General features: G+C 35.9%; 1 protein-coding gene across 9 annotated transcripts in view; it reads right to left on the bottom strand.

Annotated features, from left to right (window-relative positions):
* Window positions 1–21,511, bottom strand: part of CEP170 (centrosomal protein 170) — a 93,304-nt gene that overhangs the window by 7,810 nt on the left and 63,983 nt on the right. For 3 of the 9 annotated variants that reach the window (XM_039697875.1, XM_039697874.1, XM_039697880.1), the window contains 5 exons: window positions 17,172–17,298; window positions 12,457–14,265; window positions 6,556–6,790; window positions 1,827–2,004; window positions 225–392 (listed from right to left, as the gene is read on the bottom strand). In XM_039697875.1, the coding sequence (XP_039553809.1) occupies window positions 225–392; window positions 1,827–2,004; window positions 6,556–6,790; window positions 12,457–14,265; window positions 17,172–17,298 (2,517 nt within the window). Of the gene's footprint in view, window positions 1–224; window positions 393–1,826; window positions 2,005–6,555; window positions 6,791–8,415; window positions 8,467–12,456; window positions 14,266–17,171; window positions 17,299–21,511 lie in introns of all 9 variants that reach the window. The other 6 variants (XM_039697877.1, XM_039697876.1, XM_039697878.1 and 3 more) reach the window with 6 other exon arrangements.

Below are 21,511 nucleotides of genomic sequence, written 5' to 3'. Positions count from 1 at the left end.
TTTGTTATCTTTAACTATAAAAAAATCTTACTTTTGTTTTAGATAGTATCGTATACAATGGTATTTGAACATTTTGCCAATAAAATAATACATATTTTTTCAAATATTAATGCCACCTGCTAGAGGTAGGAGAGACAGGATAATATCTAGAATATTAAGTGGGGAGATAATTGTAAAAGCTTAAAATTGACACATTCTTAGAGAGAATCCTGTTGTGTGCTCACTTCATCTCTGCTCCAAGTCCTTCTGCGGGTAATTGTTGGGGGATCGAGGGCCTCTGTCAGCTGAGGTCTGGCATCACTAGGCCGACCATTCCCTTCCGGGGCTTTCGCATGCACTATTGGAGGGATTTTTCTAAAATTGAGACTTTCATCAAATACTCGGTCCACCAACTGCAGGATAAAAGAAAAATGAAGTTCATGAAATCTACTGGATACATCCAATAATCAGATTACTGGGGTTTTTTCTCCTGAAACAGTTTCTAAGATGCTTATCAAATAATAATAATTCTGTTGTCTTCTATAGTATAAAATGATGCATCTCTTATGTAAAAATATCTTGTACAAATGAACAAGATGTGGGGTTTTTTTTCCTAAATACTAGACATACATGGCAAATTTAGACTACCCCACTGAAATTTTGCTTCTGGACAGGTAACATAATTGCTACCTATAAACTGGTACTGAATAATTAATTCCTTTGATTAATGGAACATATCTGTGGAATTGAGAAGAGTACTCTGAGATTTAGGGGTTTTTTTTCCAAATAAGTTATAGTGTTACAGAAAGACCTACACTACCTAAAGGAGATACTGCCACCTGCAGTATGTACACAATGCATCGCATTTTTTGAAGAAGAAAATAATTATTTAATGATTAAAAAAAATTTGAGTGGTCGAATTGGATCTGATAAAAAGAGCATTTTACATCTTTAAAGTTCAGCCACAGTCTAGGAGAATTAAACCCAAAATCTATGTGAGTGCATTTGTAATTTTTCTGAGTACCCAGCTCACAGATTTCTTATTGCTGTTTATATCTTTTTTTCCACAGAAAAAGACAATATTAAACTAACCACAGTAAACTCGTGTATTAACCAAAATTTATGCACACAAAAATGAATAAAACATATTTTGAAAGGAATACTATGAAGAAAAAATGCATTAAACATTTACAACACATTATTATGGTGAACTCTAACATGGTAGAAAGTGATGACTTAAATTCAGATTAACATCTTTACCAGCATTAGACCTATGATGGTTACTAGAACACGTTAGTCAATATATTCTTAGAACAGCACACCAGAGGTAGGCAAAGGAAATAGGAATTATTAGAAGCATAAAGCAAACTTATTTCAAGGCAGTTTTTGACAATGTTATTAAGAAAGAAAATCTGAAGTTAACTGATGGGTACCTAAGTATTTCAGTGTTCAGAAGATGGAAGTTTTTTGTCACCTGTGAAAAGAGGGACTTTTTTGTTTTTAATAGCTAAGCAAAGAATTAAATATATACATTTATATATAGTTGTGCATACACACTAGTATCTTTAAATGCACTTAGATACCATCCAATGGTATATCTAAGGCTACAGACAAGCAAAAAACAAATAACTATCTTATCCTAAGTTTTGTGGAAAAAAAGAGACAGACAGATAGTATGCATCCTTTTGACAAGCTGTGTTCACAAAATGACTTCTGGGTTGTTGGTTGAAATGTAAAGGAATTTCAAATAAAAAAAAATGTTGAGATCATGCACACGGTTTGAGTGGAAATAACTAAAAAGGCTATGCAAAATGCTAAAAGCAAAAGAAATAAAGAAAAGGAAGAACCTTATGCATTTCTCCATGAAGATCTCCTACCTCTTCTCTAGTGTCTATGGCAGAGCCAGGGGTGGTGGCAGCAGTGCTTACTGTGGTACTGGGGGCAGTGCCTGATGAAGTCACTGAATCTATCTCTCCTGCTACATCGTTGATTTCCCGTGCGATGAGAGCCAGATCTTGACTGATCCTAATAATAAAGAGAGTGTTACATTCACTCCTACAAATACCTTTGGGCCAGTAGAGCCCAATCTGCAGCCTTTGAGGTTGAAAGTTCTAGTTCCTGATAACCGTGCTACGAAAACCTGCATGCCTTTTTAAACAGAAAGATTATTTGTAGAACCATAAAAGCAAATTTTGACTGAAGCTTTTAATAGCGTGCCTTTCTAGAGGAAGAAGGTGAAAGGTGATCTCAAAAGACAAAATATCCTTGTTTTCTTCCTAGGATTCAGGCAGATGCGTGCAACGTGCAGTATATCCAACACAGAGGATGCATAGGAAATATGCTGAAAATACTGCACAGATGTATAACTGGCAGTATGTCTGACATGACAGTAAATCTGAAATGTTCAGAAACCATTTAATTTGTACCTTAGTTTGCCTAACTGAAAAAAATGTTTTCACGACTTCTGATTTTTTTGGCAGCTCCATACCTTGCTCAAATCAAGCTGCTAATGGGTCTCAAATTCCACATCAATACCCTAAATCCCCAAATGTAATCAAGACAAATTTTTCAGTGGCAAAAATACAACATACCTTTAAAACCCTGGATATGATAGCATTACAAATATACAGCTGACTTCTCAGCCGAAGAGTCCTTTTATTTGCATCTGATTCACTGCATCAAAAACTCAGCTCTGCTCTGGCTTGCTCTGCTTGTGCTACTCCTCCCCAGGACACCCCAAAAGAAGAAGGGAACAAAACAAAAACCTCCACAAAGCAAAAGCTAAAAGCCATTATTAACTATGGCACCCTCAATCTCCAGCTTGGATCACAGACTTGAGAAGAGCAGACTGCCAAGTGATCCCCTTTCACACTTCTGCCTGACAGCACTGAAGGCACAGGAGCTGACAGTGCCACTTCTGTGCCACCAAGGACTCGGTGACACATAGCACCTACCACTCAAGTGGAAGGAGGTGCACAGCCACGTGACAGTGACACACCCTGGGCTCCACAGTGAGAGATTGTTCAAGGTGTTCCTTCTGCTCTTAATTTTCACTTTGTCTTCAAGTCAAAAACAATGGATACCACTGGCCTAGAGATAGCTTAAGACTAAGTGAAAGAGAATTCCAACTAGAAAGGCAAACGTAACTAGAGAAATTTCCAGCCAATTTCCAACACTGGATTTTGTGGCTGATCATCAGCAATCCACAAGGAAGTACAACTTTGTGCAGCTTACATAACTGGAAGAAGACTGTAGACAAATATGTGGCAATTTACACATGCCCTTCAATGTCTAATATTCTTAGTAGTAGATACACTAAAACAGCTACTTCCTTTGTGTCATACAATCATCTAACTTTTTCCATAAATAGAGAAGTTGCTACTATTCACATTTGATTTTCTGGGACAAATTCTGGTATTTAATGAGTAGTTGTCAAGAAAATAAAACCAGGATTTCAATTTTCAGCAAATTTTTCAGAAGAAAAATGTACCATAACTAAACCATAACTAAAAGTAGCATCAACTAATGAAGACTTAACTCTTCACAGAAATCAGCAATGCTTCAACATGACACAACCACATCATATGTGTTCTTACCAAGAAATCAAAATTGCATAAAGTGTCAGATCTCTATATAAAAATTAATTCAAATGAATCCTAGAAGTATCAGGACAAACAACTCTAACAGTGCAGATGGTAAGCAACAGATAATTACCACAGTCAAATATCAGTCATGTGAACAAAATCTGGAATAATTTTCTATGTGAAAGTAAGCTATAGTCCAGTACCCAATTACATTTCTGTATAGAAACAACATAGAGCAGTAAACGAGAAGCACTGTGAAAAAGAATATTAGAAAGAATATTAGAAATCAGCTGTAAGCTGAGCCTGACTTATGAAGTTTTCAAGTAATTCTACATTAACTTTTGGAAGCAGAAATTTTTGCTTAAGTATAAGGAGTATGTTTTGTGCAATCAGGGACAAGAGACTTAGGCTCTAGGTGCACCCTATTTACTCTACTACAACTGCAGGGTGCCTTGCAGATCTCTACTGCTTCCTGCATCAGACCTAGCAAGCATACAAGGCAAATCAGTTCACAGAGGCAAAACTAATAAACCTCAAATTCCCTAAATCCCCCAACCCACTCCAGGAAATACTGCTTTAGATTCACTTGGTGAGCAGAGTCAGGTAGCTACACAGCTACACAGGGAACAGACTCAGTTTCCAACACATAGGATAAGTGAGAATACAGGGCTTGGGATGAAGAGAGCATGACCACTTTTTTCAAAAGCCTGGAACTCTAGTTCTTATTCATCTGCAGTGAAAGAATGCCCAGTGTTAGAAAAAAACACAAGGAAATAGGAATACTTCTATGATATCTGTAATAGTGCTGAACTACTGGACTATTTTTATGCTTAGTCTACTATGTTTCACTTCCTATACTGAGTCAGTGGATTTTGTAACAATACTTTAACATCCTCAGATAAAATATTTGTGAGGTTCCCATTATTAAAAGGGTGTGAATTCCCTCCATACCAATGTGGCTTCAAATCAAGTTTAATTATTCCAGGAACTTTCTCTAAACACCTCTTTCAAATTTTCAGTTTTATTAACATCTGTAAATTGTGCAAACTGGGTCAGTCATGGAGTTATTAAAACACAGTATGATGGTAACAGATGCAATGAAATGTTTGCTATACAGTTTCTACACTACTTTCTGCTACACATGTATTTTATGAAAGGCTTATCCTTACAATCAGCTACTCAACAACAGCAAAAATAAATCAACTCATTTTAATGACAGCATATAGCCATCTTAATTTTTTAAAACTCTAAACAGAGTTGAAGGGATCCCGAACACAGAGGCTGGACTGATGGCTGGGATGGAAAAATAAAACTAGGGTAGGCAATAACAGAACCTGTGGTTAGCAAGGAAATAGGAGCAGAGACAAAAAGTATCTTATGGAGGATAGAAGTTAAAATTAAAGCCAGGGAGCAAAAATGTGAATCACTACAAAGATATGGAGACACAGAAAGGATGAACTAGTGACCTACAGCAAATGCTCTCAACAGAGGCTAAAACTGGTATTGGAAGCAGTGACAACAGATGACAGTAATCTGGAATTTCTCAGATGCTAAATGCTACTTTGCTTTACTTTAAATAAGGCCATTTAACGCAAGTTGTGTAAAATCTCTATATAAACCTAAAAATTTGGCAGTACTGATTTGAGCCTCTCAGCACTTCAACTGAAAATAAAGCTGAAGAGGTAGGATAAGTACACAGCCTTTAAAACAAATTTTAAAGCCAATACATCAATGTAGGAAAGAGTAAGAATCCCAAGGGAAGAGGAAAAACCTGCTAGCCTAAACACCAAATGAATTTAGACTGAATCATCAATTATGTCAATCTCTCTTAGATGGACAAAACATACCAAAAAGTTTCATTGAAGTAGAGGTTCAGCAGTACTATTTGTCAGGAGGAACTAATATGCTATGGCTATCAATTATTTTTCCCATATACACACAGTCCTTCCTATAACCATCTCTAACTTTAGACTTCTGAAAATGAAGAGATGTTCTAGGAAGAATATTTTCATTTCATTGTTTGTCCAGATACTATGAGATTCCCTTAGGTATCTTCTGTGTGTCTCTCAGGTCTCTGCATCTTCCTTTTGCACAGATCACAACAGAAAAACAAATGTTGAAAAATATTACCAAAATCAGGAAACAAAAAATAATTAATCACACTAAGCAAAACACTCCCACAGTAGTAAGAAAATACTCCACACTATTAAAATTAATCTTAAAAGGAAAACTTATTTCTTGTTTAGGCTTCCCAATTAGGTTCTGTGAGAATCTTTGGAACCTGAACACTGACTTCTAAGTATTAAATAACATTTACATGCTTGTGCAAGCTCTCTGAAGTTTTCACTGCCTGGGTATTGCATGGTATGGCAATAACTGGTTACCAGAATGCGCAACTAACTTTTTCCCTGGTACACTTGAAGCAGAGTAGTGCCAGCAATAACAGAGGTATTGGTATACTAATCTCATGGACTTGTAACAAAAAAAAAAAAATCCTTTTTGGTGAATATGCATTACTTAAATCAGAAAGTACCTAACATGAAATAATGTCCTGATAAATCAAAAATGAAAATGAGAACATGGTCTCTCACATTCCAAAGCTTGCTTTTTTCTCTCCCTGTCACCTGTGATTGATCTGAAATTTTATCTCAATATGTAAAGGTAGTAAGAAATCACATACCCTTCAGCCTCAGGATATACACAAAGTACCTCCGCAAGTCCCAGTAATGCAACTGAAAGTTCATCTTCTGGGATTTGGCTATCATAAATCAGAAGCTACTATCATTTTCCACTAAAAAGAGATGTGCTGGTGATGTGAGTGTTCTGTCTACCAGTCCCATAAGAAGAATTTTAAGTAACCCATTCAGTTAGTGAAGGAAAGCAGTAAGGAGTGATAGAGAAAATTCATCAGCTCTCTTTGTCCTCTATGAGCCTCAGTACAAGTGGCTGGGTACAAACTCTGTTATTTTAGGAGCACTCCTTTCAAACCCACCTTGCTATCTCTTCCCGGTGGGCAGTCCAGTCACGAATGTAGTCTTCCTGCTCCTTTATCCTGTGCTTGAAGGTGTTGCTGCTTTGAGCTGCTGTCCCAGCGCTCTGCAGTCGCGCGGTTTTCAGGGCTGGAGAGGTACGCAGACGGGCATGTTTAGGGGAATTACGGTTTGATCCGAATTCATCTTCTGAGGTGGAAGCATAATCTGTAGGAAAGCGCCTCCATCTTGCACTTACTAAATTAGTTTAATTATTAAAAAAGAATTATTATGGCATCTTTAATAAGAAAAAACAGCATTATTTCAGTAACATCACAAAAATACATGGCTATTTATTATCCATCCCCAGGTACCTCAAAAAAGGTTTATTTACTACGTCTTTAAAAGAAAGCTACAGAATTTGTGTTAAATAAAAAATATTGATTAATAAAAACATAAAACTAATGCTCTTTGTAGAGTGATGAGTAAAGTAAGATATAAAAGCCAGTATATGAGCTCAGACAAACTGCATTATAAAACAAGGGCCCAATTCATTAACATTTAAGTATATAGTCAGATTGCACTTTTTCTGCAGATTTTTTTCCCAAATTCCATTCAAGGTTTATGTGATACACAAAAAAGAAAATGAAGAGATATGAAGGAGGGATGGAGCTGGCACCAAGCCTGGAATGTACACTTACATAAGGAAAGCATAAAATTCCTAGATGATGTGTAGGTCTTTTCCAACCTTAATGATTCTATTCTTATGAGTTTAGTACAGAAAAAGAATATGTAAAATTAATATTCAGTTATGCAAATCTGCAGCACATCCATAAGAAAAGCAGCCTCAGAGAAAGAAGCATATATATTCTGACATGCAGCACATAAAGCATTTTACAGCCATGTTGCTGAGGACAGCCTGGAGTACAGGAGAACTGGAACTAAGTAGGAGGCTCTTGTCCCCTTATAAATTACTGAAGTCTAGAAAAGGGATTTCAGATGTGCTGTCCTCAGGCATTTCCAGCAGGAAGAGATACCACCTTTAAAGAAATTCCCATCACCACAACCTGCTAAATTGTTGCAGGGGATTTAAAACCTCAAATTCACTGACATTCATGAGGCTCTGTAAGTACTGCAGAAAATGAAATAAGCATGTGACCACCTATCGGTCATTGAAAAACAACAGAACCAAATGATGTAAATTGTTTTTTAGTATTAAAAAATGCAAGAATTAATAATAGTTTCTCCTGATACATTAAAAAACAAACATTACAAATGAAGTATACACCAATATGAATTTAAGTAAAAAATAATGGAAGAAATTTTTGTGTTATGCAAAGATTATGGTATGTAGACTTGGTGTATAAACTTACATCCCTTCCCTCACACCAATAATGAATTTTCAATTGCTGAAAACAATTGTATGCTTGTGCAGTTTTTTTCAGGTTTAAATGCGGGTTTCAAATTGTGTCCAGTTCTACCATTTTAAAAAATTTTCTAACTTTATTGTAGAAAGTAACAATGTCTCCGCAATCACTTTCTGATCTCTTTTTGGAGGTTTCAAAGTTGTTTGATCTTAGGGAAGTAAAACATGAGCAGAAAAAGTACATTTGTCAACCAACAGCATGCAAGCAATGTGTGACCAAAGTCCAAAGAGATTTATGAGTTGGGCCCACATTTTTTCATCCATTTTTGTTTAAATTATTAGTCCCAGTTCAAATTATAGTCTTCAAAATAATTATAAAATTAATCTTAAAATCTCTCAAGTGAGATAGTTCAGCAACTCAGCACTGTACAATGAGCATATGCAATAATATATTTAAAAACTAAAAACTGAATGAGAAGTGAAATATCAGAAACAGATTTGATTTCTAGTACTCTACCACTGTAAGTTTCAACATCAGGGTCTGGGTCTGGGAGAAGCTTGGATTTCTCTGTGTACAAAATAGTGTTTTATCATGTTAATTCGATTTAAAACATTCAGATTATAAGCATTTGCTTAAATAAAATATGAGATTAGTCTTAGGTCCTCTTTTCCACCCACACGTTTTTAGGAAAATATTATATTTCAATCAAAAATACTGAATTTTGTAAAGGCTTAAACATTTCAGAGATACTAACTGAAATGACATCAATAACAAACATATGCAACATTACATAGTATCATAAAACCCCTGTTTTTAAGATCATTAAATTTTAAGGCCTCGAAATGTTGGGGTGTTACATATTATCAATGTGTTTCTCTTTAATATGAGGACAAAATTACTGTAGGCCTAGTGGTAAAAACCTCAAAGTTATGAAATTCATTACAAGCATATCCAAGCATGTTTCCCAGTGAGGTAGCTATACATTGCATATATATGGTTTTAATACTATCTGTATATTATGCAGGCCCAAATGTCATTGGAGTTTATGTACATTTCTGAAAGTTGTTGTACAGTTGCTTATCTCAGACACCAAAGACTGTGAATATCAGTACCACTAACCTGAAAATCCTAAAAAACCCTGGCTAAAATAACCAGCATTCAAACCTAATTTAGTAACTACTCTGTGAGAAGTACAATTTCCTGACACCAGCAAGTTTGGTGATTTGGACAACATACTCTCACTTCAAAGATCTGAGAATAAATTTTATTGAATATATTCCTTATGCTAATTAGAATATATTCTACTCTTCTTGAGGCATTGACTTCTCAAGGTGCATCTATTTCCAAGCTCCTACTACTAAAATTAACTTAGTAAGGGCTGTTTTGTCTCCATTATCAATTTCTTTTCCCCCACAGTTACCTCAGCAGCTTTGATCAACCTCTCTGCCAGCTATTTGCAATGACAGCTAGGTCAGCCAGGCAGCAGAGCTGCCAAACACAGCTTGCTGCTCAGGGTCTCTCTGCTCTGACTCAATGCCTAAAGTTACAGTTGCAGCTTTGCACGAGGTCTGATCCTGCCGTTTGTTTTCCTGATATGTAGCTCCTTCTGTAACATCATCTTCAATTTCCCTCTCTTGCTGTGAAAATAGGTCTTTGGTCTCCTCTGTTTGTATTCACCACACTCTGCTGTTTGATGATGCAGTGCCTTCATCAGACCTTTCACTGCTTGTCCTATAAAGTGACTAATTTTGCTTCATGTGTCTTCACAATGTTCTCAGTTATCAAGCCTCCTACCACAGAAAAACTCTGGTAATGACTTCAATGCTAACAGTTCTCACCCTAATGTTCCATTTATCTGCTTGCCCTTTCATATAAAAGTAAGCAATACTTCACTGCATCAAGGATTAGAAATGATTCTTGAAATTACAGACTTGCTGCTAGCTCTGACAATTTTAACCCAATCATGTTCCAATTCATCCACATTAAGTACAAGACAATAAAAAATATCAAGAAACTACATCTTATTCTTACTCTCTTTTTACAGGTATATTTGTCTGAACATTGATTTGGAAAGTGCGGAAATAACTTTCTCTTTGTGAGCTGGACTTAAGAGGCTGCCAATGTTTACTGATGTTCAGTGTGGTAGTATTAACTGACCTCTGATGAGACAACCCATGGAACACATTTAACATTTTGAGAGCAGCTAGACCTCTGGTAAAGGAAACAAAACCCCAAACCCAATACTGGTAAAAATCATTCATTTTCCAGTCTTTCTATATCCAGGGAGAGAAGAAAAAACATTCCTGTTACCCCCTGATTAAATAGATGTGCCTGAAGTAAAACTTATTCAAACAGTTGAGGTGCTTTAGTCAAGCACTTCATTAGTATTTTCCAAAAGTGCTAAAATTAATTGTTGACTTTTCTAGAAACAAAATTAAACTGAGGAATTAAAAGTGGTCTATAAATAGCTGGAGATGCATTAAGACATATACTCCTATACCCACTAGAAAATTACACCACTTTCAAAACAATTCAGATTTTCCTAAAGTATAATCTAAATAAATCAGTAAAAAAATTATACAATAATGTTACTGATACAGACAAAATTCAGAACTCTACATCCTAAACAGCAGTAATAATATATTTTACTTATATAGTAACAAAAACTTAATTAGTTTATTTAGCGATGATTTTGTTTGAAAGTATCTGACTGCTTCATTAATTTCTTTCAGATTCTGGCCTTTACATTGATAGGCTTCTCCACTGACATATATTAACTGATACAGTTTTATAAGAAAGAAGCTATTACTACTGTATATTTTTCTAAGAACGGTCTTTTAAAATAACCTAGATAACTATGTTGCTGTATACATGCAAGATGGCATTTTTCTCTCTTGAAAACAGTGTTTTATACAAGCTACAGTAAACTTTGACTGTGGGACACGGGGAAATGAACATTTATCAAAGACAACAACGTGATAGACTAACAGAGTGAGAAGAGAAAGATACACTCGCTTCCCTTAACAACAGAAGCAAACCACTTCAATGCAGCAACCTGGGAAAAGTTTAGGAAGCCTGCAATACTTCACATGGACACAAAACCCAAAATTCATCCAGAGTTTTGTAAAAAACAAAAGCAGTGAAGTGACAAAAATATCTGGCCTTTACTTTTTAAAAAATCAGCATTATCATAATGTGAACTAGTATTCACTGTATGTTCATAAACATGAAGGGGGTCTTAACTGACACTTCCCTACCCTAGAGTTGCCATCTTTCAGGCTGCATCAGCAGTTCAAAATTTTGATTAAAATTGAAAACATACTGCTTTCCCAATTATATCTTACAAGGAAAGACTGAATTTTTATTTGAAGTGTCACCTCTTTTGGGTACCTTTGTAGACACCTGTCATAGAATCACACAGAGTCAACTCTACAGTTCAGCAATGTATCTCAGCAGAAATTTCTATTAAGCCAATAAATGACACAGGAAAACTAACTACCTGGGGAATATACAATGCTATGAATCCTGACATGGTCCACTTATGATACACAAGCAACAGAAGGACAGCAGGAGTGTGGGAAATTAATTGTCACAGTGGCTTGTATCAAGACTGAATGGGATGTAGCAAAATTTCAGTGCACTACAACGCTGGAAGCTACTCTATTAATTTTATTCTGAGACTGTGGATTGACTGCAAATATGGTAAAGCTGGTAGCATGACAATTCTGAAAGGAAGCTGACATTTAATTTAAATACTCATTTCACAAGAAAGTTCACTTTTTAAAAATTAACACATTTTATTTTTATATATTTAATATTGCTGTTGAGAAAACCTACCAGCTTTCACACTGCTTGCACTAAGAATGCTATGTTAACTTCTAACAGAATAGTAGATTAAAATTTGTAGACTGTGCAGATTTTTCCTTCCAAATGTAAGACAAGGTAGAGTAACCACCACACCAAAAACACATCAACATGATCTGGAAATCATGATGAAATCATAAATCACCATGATTTGGAATACAACGAAATAATCCAAGATAAGGCAAACCCTTCAAAAGAAATTTCTTTATGATATTTAGTTAGGTAGTACATAGTTTTTCAATTCATTACTTCAAGGTTATTATTCTTATTAAAAAAATCTCTGATTGCCTATTTACAAGCGTACCTTATAAATAAATATTATGTCTTCTATTACTAAATAGCATTGCTGACCTTCTGAACTACCATGATTTGACCCAAGAGATCTTGGGTCTGTTTTTGCACTGAAATAAATGATTGTTGATGCATTTGACTATCCTAATTCAGTTCTGTCTTACTGGTTTCAAGATGAAAAGATATCCAAAGAATTAAAGGATTACAATTTCTTGGCTTTATGATTTTAAATGAGAAACTTCCACAAGACCTGTCATGGAAGCCTATACTTCAAAGAAAAAGACTGCATCAACTAAAACTAAACAGTTTCATAAGAGCTCTTTCTTAAACAATTTCTTTAAAAAATCCATACGTTAAAAACATCTAGTATTGTACAAAATTATTTCAAATAATCTCACATACCTGAGGGAGAATTATGAGCCGAAGCCAAGGATTTGGATTTTGAATCCGAAAGTCGAGAAATGCTATTGGCTCGAGTTCTAGCAGAAACTTTAGCGCTATCTCCTCCTGAGAGCAGCCTTGAACCACTTCTGATGATTGCTTCTGGAGTACGTGACGAGGCAGTGCTCCTGGTTATTGTTGCTTCAGAATCGCTACGTGCCGATAGAGAGCCAAGCCGATTCCTGCGAGGTTGAGCGAGTAAGTCTATTCTGGAAATGTTTCTCCTCCCTGATGGAGGTTTTGATGTAGAGCTTGTAGTGGACACTTCGGAAGCGACTGAAGCCTTATCAGCATCAGCAAGCTCACTGTCTGAGACTTCACCAAGGCGCGCTCTGCGCAAGAGAGAAGTCCTTGTGGGACGAGGTCTTGGAAGAGTGGTAGATTTACTGGACTGCCCAAGTCCAACAGGAGAGGTTTTTGATTTAGCTGACTTTCCTTCCATCTTGGAATGTACAAGTTCATCTGCTGAGGCAAAAGGAACTCTTCCATGTGATTTGCCAGAGTAGGTTTCCTGGTCAGATGATAGGATATCGGAAATGGCAGAATGAGGTACACTGGATGTTTGGTCATCATCTGTTAAATCTACTGACGGTTGCCTCATTCTTCCACTGGATTGCACAGTTTTGCGAGCCTCAGCTCTAGACCCACCATCTGAAGATCGACTCTTAGTTTTCTTCTCAATCTTTTCTCTAGCACTTGTAGAAGATTTTAAAACATCCTTTGAAGGGGAACCAGTGGAACATCTATCTTTATATAGGTTTGTAAAGCTCTTCCGCTTCTGTGTGGATTTTCTTTCAGTGTCACCAGTAACTAGACTGATAGTGCTGGCTGTATCAACATCTGATTCTGGTGATATGGAATTATCTCTGTTATAACTAGGCGTGTCAGGACCTTCATCAGTTTTATTTTCTTCACGCAATTTAGCTTCAAGGAAAGCCATTACAGCTTCTGTGTCTTTTAAAATGAGTGTTGTATCTATACTGGAATCAGTGTCCATTGAATCACTTCTGTCACGTAACCTGCTTGCAGATACTAAAGGGGCAGCAGAACCACTCTGCTTATTAATGTGAGGAATAAGTTCTATAGGTATATTTGTGCTAGGCTTATCTATAGTAAAGCTACCTTGCCTCACTAAGGGTTTTGAAGATTCCTTTTTGTCTCCTCCAAGTACTTTAGGACTTTGTCCTCTAATCACTTCATCATTTTTTCTTCTTTTTCCCTCAATCTGTGCCAATTTAATTTCTGATTTATCTGTAACATGTCCAGGAGCATTTTCTTGATTATCCAAAGTTTTGGGTGACATAACAATCTCCTCCCGACCTTTCTCAACCTGGTTTGCAGCACATTTTGTAGAGGATAATTTCGAGGGTGTCCAGTGTCCTTGCTCCTTTCTTTCTTGTTGCTGAATTTTTGCTAAAGCTTGTTTCACCACAGAAATTTCTCTGCCAGTTTCAACCCTCTCTTTACTAGAAGAGCTGGGAAAAGAAAACACTTTTTCTCCAGTAGCTTTGGGTGAAAGACCATTCATTGTTCTGCTTGACTTAGCATCTGAAGCACGAGCTGGAGTTTCTTTCTCCTGAAGTTCAGTGTCTTGCTTTTCACCTATTTCTGACCTCTGATGAGATACAGTTTTTGGTTTTAAACTTTCATTTACTTTCTCTTCTATGGGAAGCTGTGGAAGTGTCCTCCTCTTTCGCTCACCTTGGCTGGTCATAGAAGTAGCTGAACCAGCACTTCTAACAGAAATACCAGACTCACTGATGTCTGTATCTAAAAATGAAAAAGAAAAAAATATTTGAGAAGACATTCAACAGCAAGGCAAATAGAAAGATTAAATGTTTAAGACTGCATAAGGCTAATACAACATAAAACAAAAGTGAAAAACTCATCAGTCCATCCTCCTCTTCTATGACGACAAGATCAGTTATATTTAGACACATAGAAAAAACATTTAATGAACTCTTTTAGCCAGCTAAATCATACAAAGTTTTTATGATCTTACAGTAGGTCAAAATAGGTATGAAATCACTGTTATATCAATTAGCACACCATTGCAACACGAAGTGGAAAGGAAATCTTGCATTCCTAAACACCTTTAGGACCAGATTTCAAAACTACCAAAAAGAGTAAGATCCTCCTCCCTACCTGCCTGTTCCTGAGGTCTGTCTCATGGACAGACTACTGCCTCTCACTGCAAGGCCTTGCCTCACTCAGGCAAGAATCTGCAGTGCTGGGAGACACTTCTCAGCAATACTGAAAAGCCCCACACATGAACAAAGAAATTACTATCGCTGAGAAAGCAAAAGTAATGTTTTTATCCCAAACAAGACACTGTAGTATAAAAACATATGGAAAATCAACAACACTTTGTATACAAAGCATCAAAAGAATGCAGCATTAGTGCTAAAGCACTTTCACTGAATTCTCAGTGCACACAGAATGAATGCTCCTTTGACAGAAAAGCGTGGTCATCCCATGGACTGTTGCAAGGAATAACTGTTTTAGAAACCAACATTTATTTTTCCACAGTGATGATGACTGTGCCCTCCTCGCCCATTCAACAAACACAACATTTGTGTTGTCAGAAAAAAGTCTTTATTACTCAAAGGTGATATAAATTGCTCTATGAATTCCTCTGACTTTGAATATTCAGATAGAAAAAATTATTTTTCCAGTTCATTTGTCTGCTGTTGCAATATAATGTGACACATTTAGTAACACACATCTGTCAATTCCCTTTCTTGCCAGGAGAGATATATAAGCAACTGCTCTGAAAGTCCCATACCCTGTTGGGACTTTCCTGACACATCTGTCAATTCCCTTTCTTGCCAGGAGAGATATATAAGCAACTGCTCTGCATACCCTGTTGGGACTTTCCTATCATGGTTTGCCACCAACATTGGTTGCTCCAGGAGTAAGAACTGGAATATAGGGTTTCTCTCTCTGAAAGAATCCTCTAAGCAATTAATTGAAGACCAACAATCATTCTGTATGTATACCTGCTACTTCCTACCCATGCTCTTCAATCTATCTTTTCTCTTTGCAGTGTCAAACCTTTGATGAAGAATGCAAAAGGACTCACAGGTTTTTTTTTCCTATAATCTATGTTAAGACACAGATTTGGGAAACAGTAAGTACCTCTGTAATCTAAGCAAGGTTTTCTAATTCCAGGACTGTTTTTTTTCTTGAAAATTATGAAACAAATTGAAGGTTTAATAAAAATCAATAAGATTGCCATCTGTGAAAATTGACCTTTCTCAGACATGCCTACTAGATCAAATATTTTATACATATATAAGCATGTAACTAGCTTCTTGGTGAATTTCAATCAGCCTTTAGTAAAAAAAAAGGCATGGAATTGTTTAGCATCATAGTTGGCTAAATATGTGTTATGTGAAGTTTAAATACTAAGATTTCTGAAGAAGATATAGTCAAGAAGACATGTTTTCTGAATTGGTTTTTAGATGCACCTACTTAATTTTATTTTTATTACACCTTTGTTATTTTGGTATTTTGGTGCTATGAATGCTCTATTTCCCCTTTTAGTATTTTAGAATTCTTGCAGTACGGGTATGTACTACACAGTAGTTACTTCACTTTATCTCTTATCTTAGTTCTCACAGTGGTAAAAAAAGCCTTTACCTCTCCAAAGAAGATCATAAAAGTGACCATTTAAAACACTACAGAAAACAAAAGACCACCAAAGCTCCTGATTAAGCACCCAAAGGATCAGCCTCAATAGCAGTGATTTTAAGTGTCCGGTATGTACGCACCCAATCCTTTCAAATAGTGCAAAATTTGCTCTTGATTTCCAATATTCTGTGTGTGTATCAGATTATTTAATTTTTCCCCTTTCCATCTCCTTTGATTTTTAGTATCCTAGGCAAAGTTCAATGCTTATGAGGGAAGAAAAAGCTACAACAGAAGCAGCAGCCACTGATAAGAATTTTTTCCTGCATTGGTACAGATATATGCATTATGCAACATCAAAAGCAAAACTTCTTTGTACAACTTCTCCCAAAGATGATCACAACCTCTAAAGTGAGATTTACAGGAAGAAAAAAGCAGAAGAGAAGTCTATAGTCAAGACAGTGGATATTAAAGACTAAACCACTTCAAAATCACAAATGTGAAAAACTGAACTATGGAGAGACATGTCCTGAACATCTGGCACTCACAAGGAAGGGAGATAAGGTTGTTCATTGCTGAACAGAAAGTTTCTGGGTTTTTCAAGAAATATCAAAGGTCTTCTGCATTTCCAAGATAAAGAAGGATGCTATGCTTCAGCTGAAGTCTCTCAGGTTGGACTGCTTAATAATCATTACACTGAAGTCCAATTTAGACTAAGAAAAATGTAAGGAAATATACTATGCATACTATACTATTACTATGCTACCCAAACTGTATTTAAGTGAAAGTTTCTCTGATATTAAACAGTTTATAAACACTCCTGCTTTAGTAACATTCAGTGTAATTCTGGCACTCAACCGCCAGGCAGACACCACTACTGCTGAGCTTGTTTTTACACTGTTTCTGCTCAATGAAACAGAAGAATTTCATGTGAAATTGAGGCATTAGAAGTAAAAAAGCTGACTAAGTACAGTACATAATCATTATTTTCTCCCTTTCACAGGTTTTTCAACACAAATTACGACAATAGGAACAGTTTTTAATACCATTTTCCAAAGGAGCAGGCACAGAGGACTCCAATCTCAGGTCATCTTGGTCATGACGTGTGTGATTAGCAGCCAAACTGGCCCACTGCGATATCCAACGTTTACTTCCAGGGTTAGCAGAACCTTCCTAAGAAAGAAAAAAACAGCAGAAGAAAAATTATAACTCTTTGATGAAAAGCATGCCATCTTTCCAGGCTTTTCCTGAATAGATAGGTCAGACACTATTTTCCTGGAGGAAGTTGAAAAAAATAGTTTACCTCAATAAATTTTAGAGTCCCCACCTCTAGAATGGCAAACAAACAAAATCAATATAGCTGCTGAATCAGTACCAAATAAACTACAATTCCTAGTGCAGTGAACTTTTAAACACCAGAACCTATATAAAATGTATCAGAACATGTGCTAGTTCTAAGATCAGGTTATTTCAGTCCTCAGCTCAGAAGTGCAGAAAAAGTACACGGGGTGTGGGGGTGTGTTAAAAAAATTTAAAATGTGCTTCAGGAAGACAAGAAAGTGACATTTTACCGGTTTAGAAGACCCTCTGGTCCAGGTGAAATATTGTAATTACTTCATTACAGAAAGACTACCTAAAGGACTGAAAGAGTAATAACTTATGATGAAAAGGAAAGGAAGCTCAGATTATTTGTTTGGCCTAAACAAAAAAAGAAGCAAAGATTAGTTTTAGACCATCCTACTGCGTAACAGTGAAGTCAATGTCATCAGTATTTTACATTTATTTTGCACCTAAACCAGAAAGGAAATTAATTTGGTTTCACTTGATTTCTAATGATAGTACAATGTTACTGTCTTACCAAATATCTTACAGTCTCTCTTCCTTACATCTCCAATAAACATCACCAGCCCTTCAAATCTTCACACTTCTATTCAAAATGCTATTTTTTGCCTAATGCCTTGACTACTTTTGGATTCTAGTCTTTTATCAAGAAACAACACTATATGTACTATAAAATTTATTTAGCAGAACTAGAATGGTGAACAATGTCACCTATTATATGACAAAGACTTTGAAGTTAAAAGTTACTCAGACATGCGAAAAGCTTGAATTTACGATCTTGAATTTCTCCTGATTAATGCAAGTGAGTGCAACATCATGAATCTGTTCCAAAATATCATGAATCAGAGATGCAGCAGGTAATTTTTTTAACTATTACACAAATTACCATATTTTGGATTAATTTTTCAAAATCAAAATGTTATTAAAGTCCAACAACAGCAAAGGAAGGCAATTCAATGTTTTTGCTATTTATGGGCATTTCTGCAGACAGTGTGAGATGCTAGTAAGAACATTACCAAAAAATCACAGCATTTATGCACTGACAACTACTGAAACCTCATTTTTCTTTCCTATCACTCATCTTTCTTCTCCTGTCTGTACCAGTGAACTTCTACCTAATGAAACAACTAATTATAGCCAAATCCAAACATGATAGATGTCCCAATGATCTTTGCAACCGAAAATTTCAACTAGTTCCTTCTGTACCACCTAACCAATTTTCAAGATACAGATACGTGTCAGAAATCTGAATTCTATTTCACAATGGAGAAACACACTAGGATTTTGCAGATTAACTGCAGCAAAACAACATGATAAATTATTTTCTCTTAAAATTCCACTGCCAAAAAATGGTTTCTACATAGCAGTGAATATAAAGGTGTGCTTTGCCAGTTCTAGTGTATACAAACAGAAATGACAACAACAAAAATATGCCATTTCTTTTCATAGTAGTTTAAGCACATTCAGAAGGTGAAAGGTTTATAAAACACATATCTAAAAAGCCACATTCAGATATCCTAATGTTCTTCCTATAATCCATATCAATTGGCATCTTACAGGCTCTCAAGTATGCAATCCTCTAAATCTTCTCTTGAACACCAAAAGCAATTTCCTAGTATTTCAGAAAAGCTGGGTTTATCTATGAGATAGCAGCCTTTTACTTTCATGTTAAATCTGCTTTCTTTTACGCTTATCTCACATATAAAGTTAACAGGAGCAAGAAATCTTTCAAATATGTAACAATGGATTTCTGTGGACTTATTACTCAGCCTAAAGATTTAGGGCTTCAGCCTCCACATCTGAAAAAAACCCACAGTGCACACATTATACCTGAAAGCATGTCCAGCTCTTGGCATTTCAGAGCAGACTAACTTTTTTTAAAAATAAATTTCAACAAGGTGAATAAAATTAATTTAAAAATTAAATGTCTTTTCACTTTTTAACTCTAGACAGTTCAAGTTGTAAGCATCATATTATTTCATATTTTCATAAATTGCTGGCTTGAAAGCAGTTCTTCCCTCTTCACTGCAGCTGCTTCAGAACCATATGCTTCTGGGGTGATGATCTTTTTACAGATTTCCATACATGATTTATTTACAGCCAATGTCTTCAAGTTATTTCTGGAACAACCCTGACACCTATCTTTAACAGTTATTTTTCTCTTCTATTACAGTTACTCCATTTACCATGAAAACCCAGCAATTGCATCCATCTCAGCTGTTACTTTGCCAGACTAATTGAACAGCACTGATCTGTTTTTGCAAGGTAAATCTCCATTCCTGTAACAATTTGAGTAGACTTTGTACCTTCTTTAGACTTGTATTCACCCTTCTTGACCAATGTTAACAACTGTAGTGCTATTATTACAGGGGAAGCTTCACCGTGGAGATAACACTGCCCTTTTCTGCTGGTAATGCATTTCCTGGCTGTCCAAGGGTCCTCTGCCTTTTCACAGCCCTGTGATACTGGTGATACATCAGCCTACATTTCAGTATAGCATCTAAGCTCAAACAAAAAGTAAGTATCAAACCCCAAACTAAATGGATTGTTCTACAGGACAGAAAATTGGAGTAATTTGGAAATACAGCTTCTAAATACTCCACTTTTAAGAAGCAATATAGCAAGTATTTACATGGATAAGATCCAATATTCAGAATGTCAATAGATTTATCTGATCTTCAGTGGGAAAGACAAAGTAGACGTTCAAAACAGCAAAAGGAATATTATAGTCAATGGCATTGATGACCCCACAGATGAAGAACCAGGTTTCTAACTGAGCTTTAATCTTACTTAAAAAAACCCAACCAACCAAACAAAACCCCAAACTAACAAAAAACTGAAGCATATCAAACACAATGTAGATACACCCTTACTTAAGGACCGTGTTCAGCACAGACAGCTGACCACTGAAAATTAAATCGAAGTTGGAGGGATAGATTATAGCCCAGATGCTTGCAGTATTTTTATTAAACAAACTCATAGGGTAAGAACAAATAATAACGACAACAACAACAATAATATTCTCTTTGTTCTCTATTTACTTAATTTTTCTCTTTTAATCACACTTACCTTGGTTGGCAAGTGGCAGCTTATAATACAGAAAATAAAAACATTTAAATATTTTAAATAGATGGATTTAGGATTTTCATTGCCTATATGTAATCACTGAAAAGGCAAGAACCACTTTATTCACGCTCAGTCCAACTGTGTCAAGACACTCACTCTGCATTTTATTTTATTTATGACACACGCTCCTCCAAAGTATTTAAAGACTGTTGTATCAAAGAAAAAGCTGAAAACTTCTTTAACAAGAAAAGCATTTCCAAGCATTTTATTAATGACACTTCAAAAGCCCTGTAAAGCTAAGATATTTAAGTTCAGAATAAGCTTTCAACCCCTGAAGTGACTCCAGACGACCCTGTCCTGCCTTGGCAGCAGGGTTGGACTGCATGGTCTCCAGAAGTGTCTACCAACCCTAACTATTCTGTGATTCTGTAAACTATTTCTACAAAATCTTTATAATTTCCCAGGCCATCTTTTCCATTTTTGGGAATAGAAATATCTTAGATTTTTATTCTTTGCTTTTTCTATGCCAATCATGTTTTGAATTCACCTCATTCTACTAATCATGTGCAGGATAACTGTGATGGACAGCTGGAGTAAGCTCCACCTGCAATCTGAGTGGATGCAAAACTGGAACACTGAGCTACCCTGATGTTACCTGACTATTTAGCCAAGATCTTCAATAAGGTTTATAAACTTATGATCTGCAGCTCAGTAATGCAGTAAGTCATCCAAAACCTACAAGCAGAAAAGTTTGTATATGAGAACATAACCCACATAACTTTACAAATCAAACACATTTGCCTCTTTCTTTCCTACTGACTAAACTGAGTGCAAGTTTTGGTAATGAGACTCTAAATGTAACAATCCTCTCTCAGTAGTTATCCTCATTGCTGTTTTCCCATTATTTCCCTATAAAAGACACCAGTAATTTCCTAATTAGCTTCTTTTTTACTTCTACATATCTATCAACCAACTTCTA

Source organism: Passer montanus, unplaced genomic scaffold (genome assembly GCF_014805655.1).
Source record: "Passer montanus isolate IOZ18808 unplaced genomic scaffold, ASM1480565v1 scaffold12, whole genome shotgun sequence".
NCBI classification, from domain to species: Eukaryota; Metazoa; Chordata; class Aves; order Passeriformes; family Passeridae; genus Passer; species Passer montanus.
Note: the sequence above shows the minus strand (reverse complement) of the source record. Positions and strands in the feature narration are given on the sequence as shown.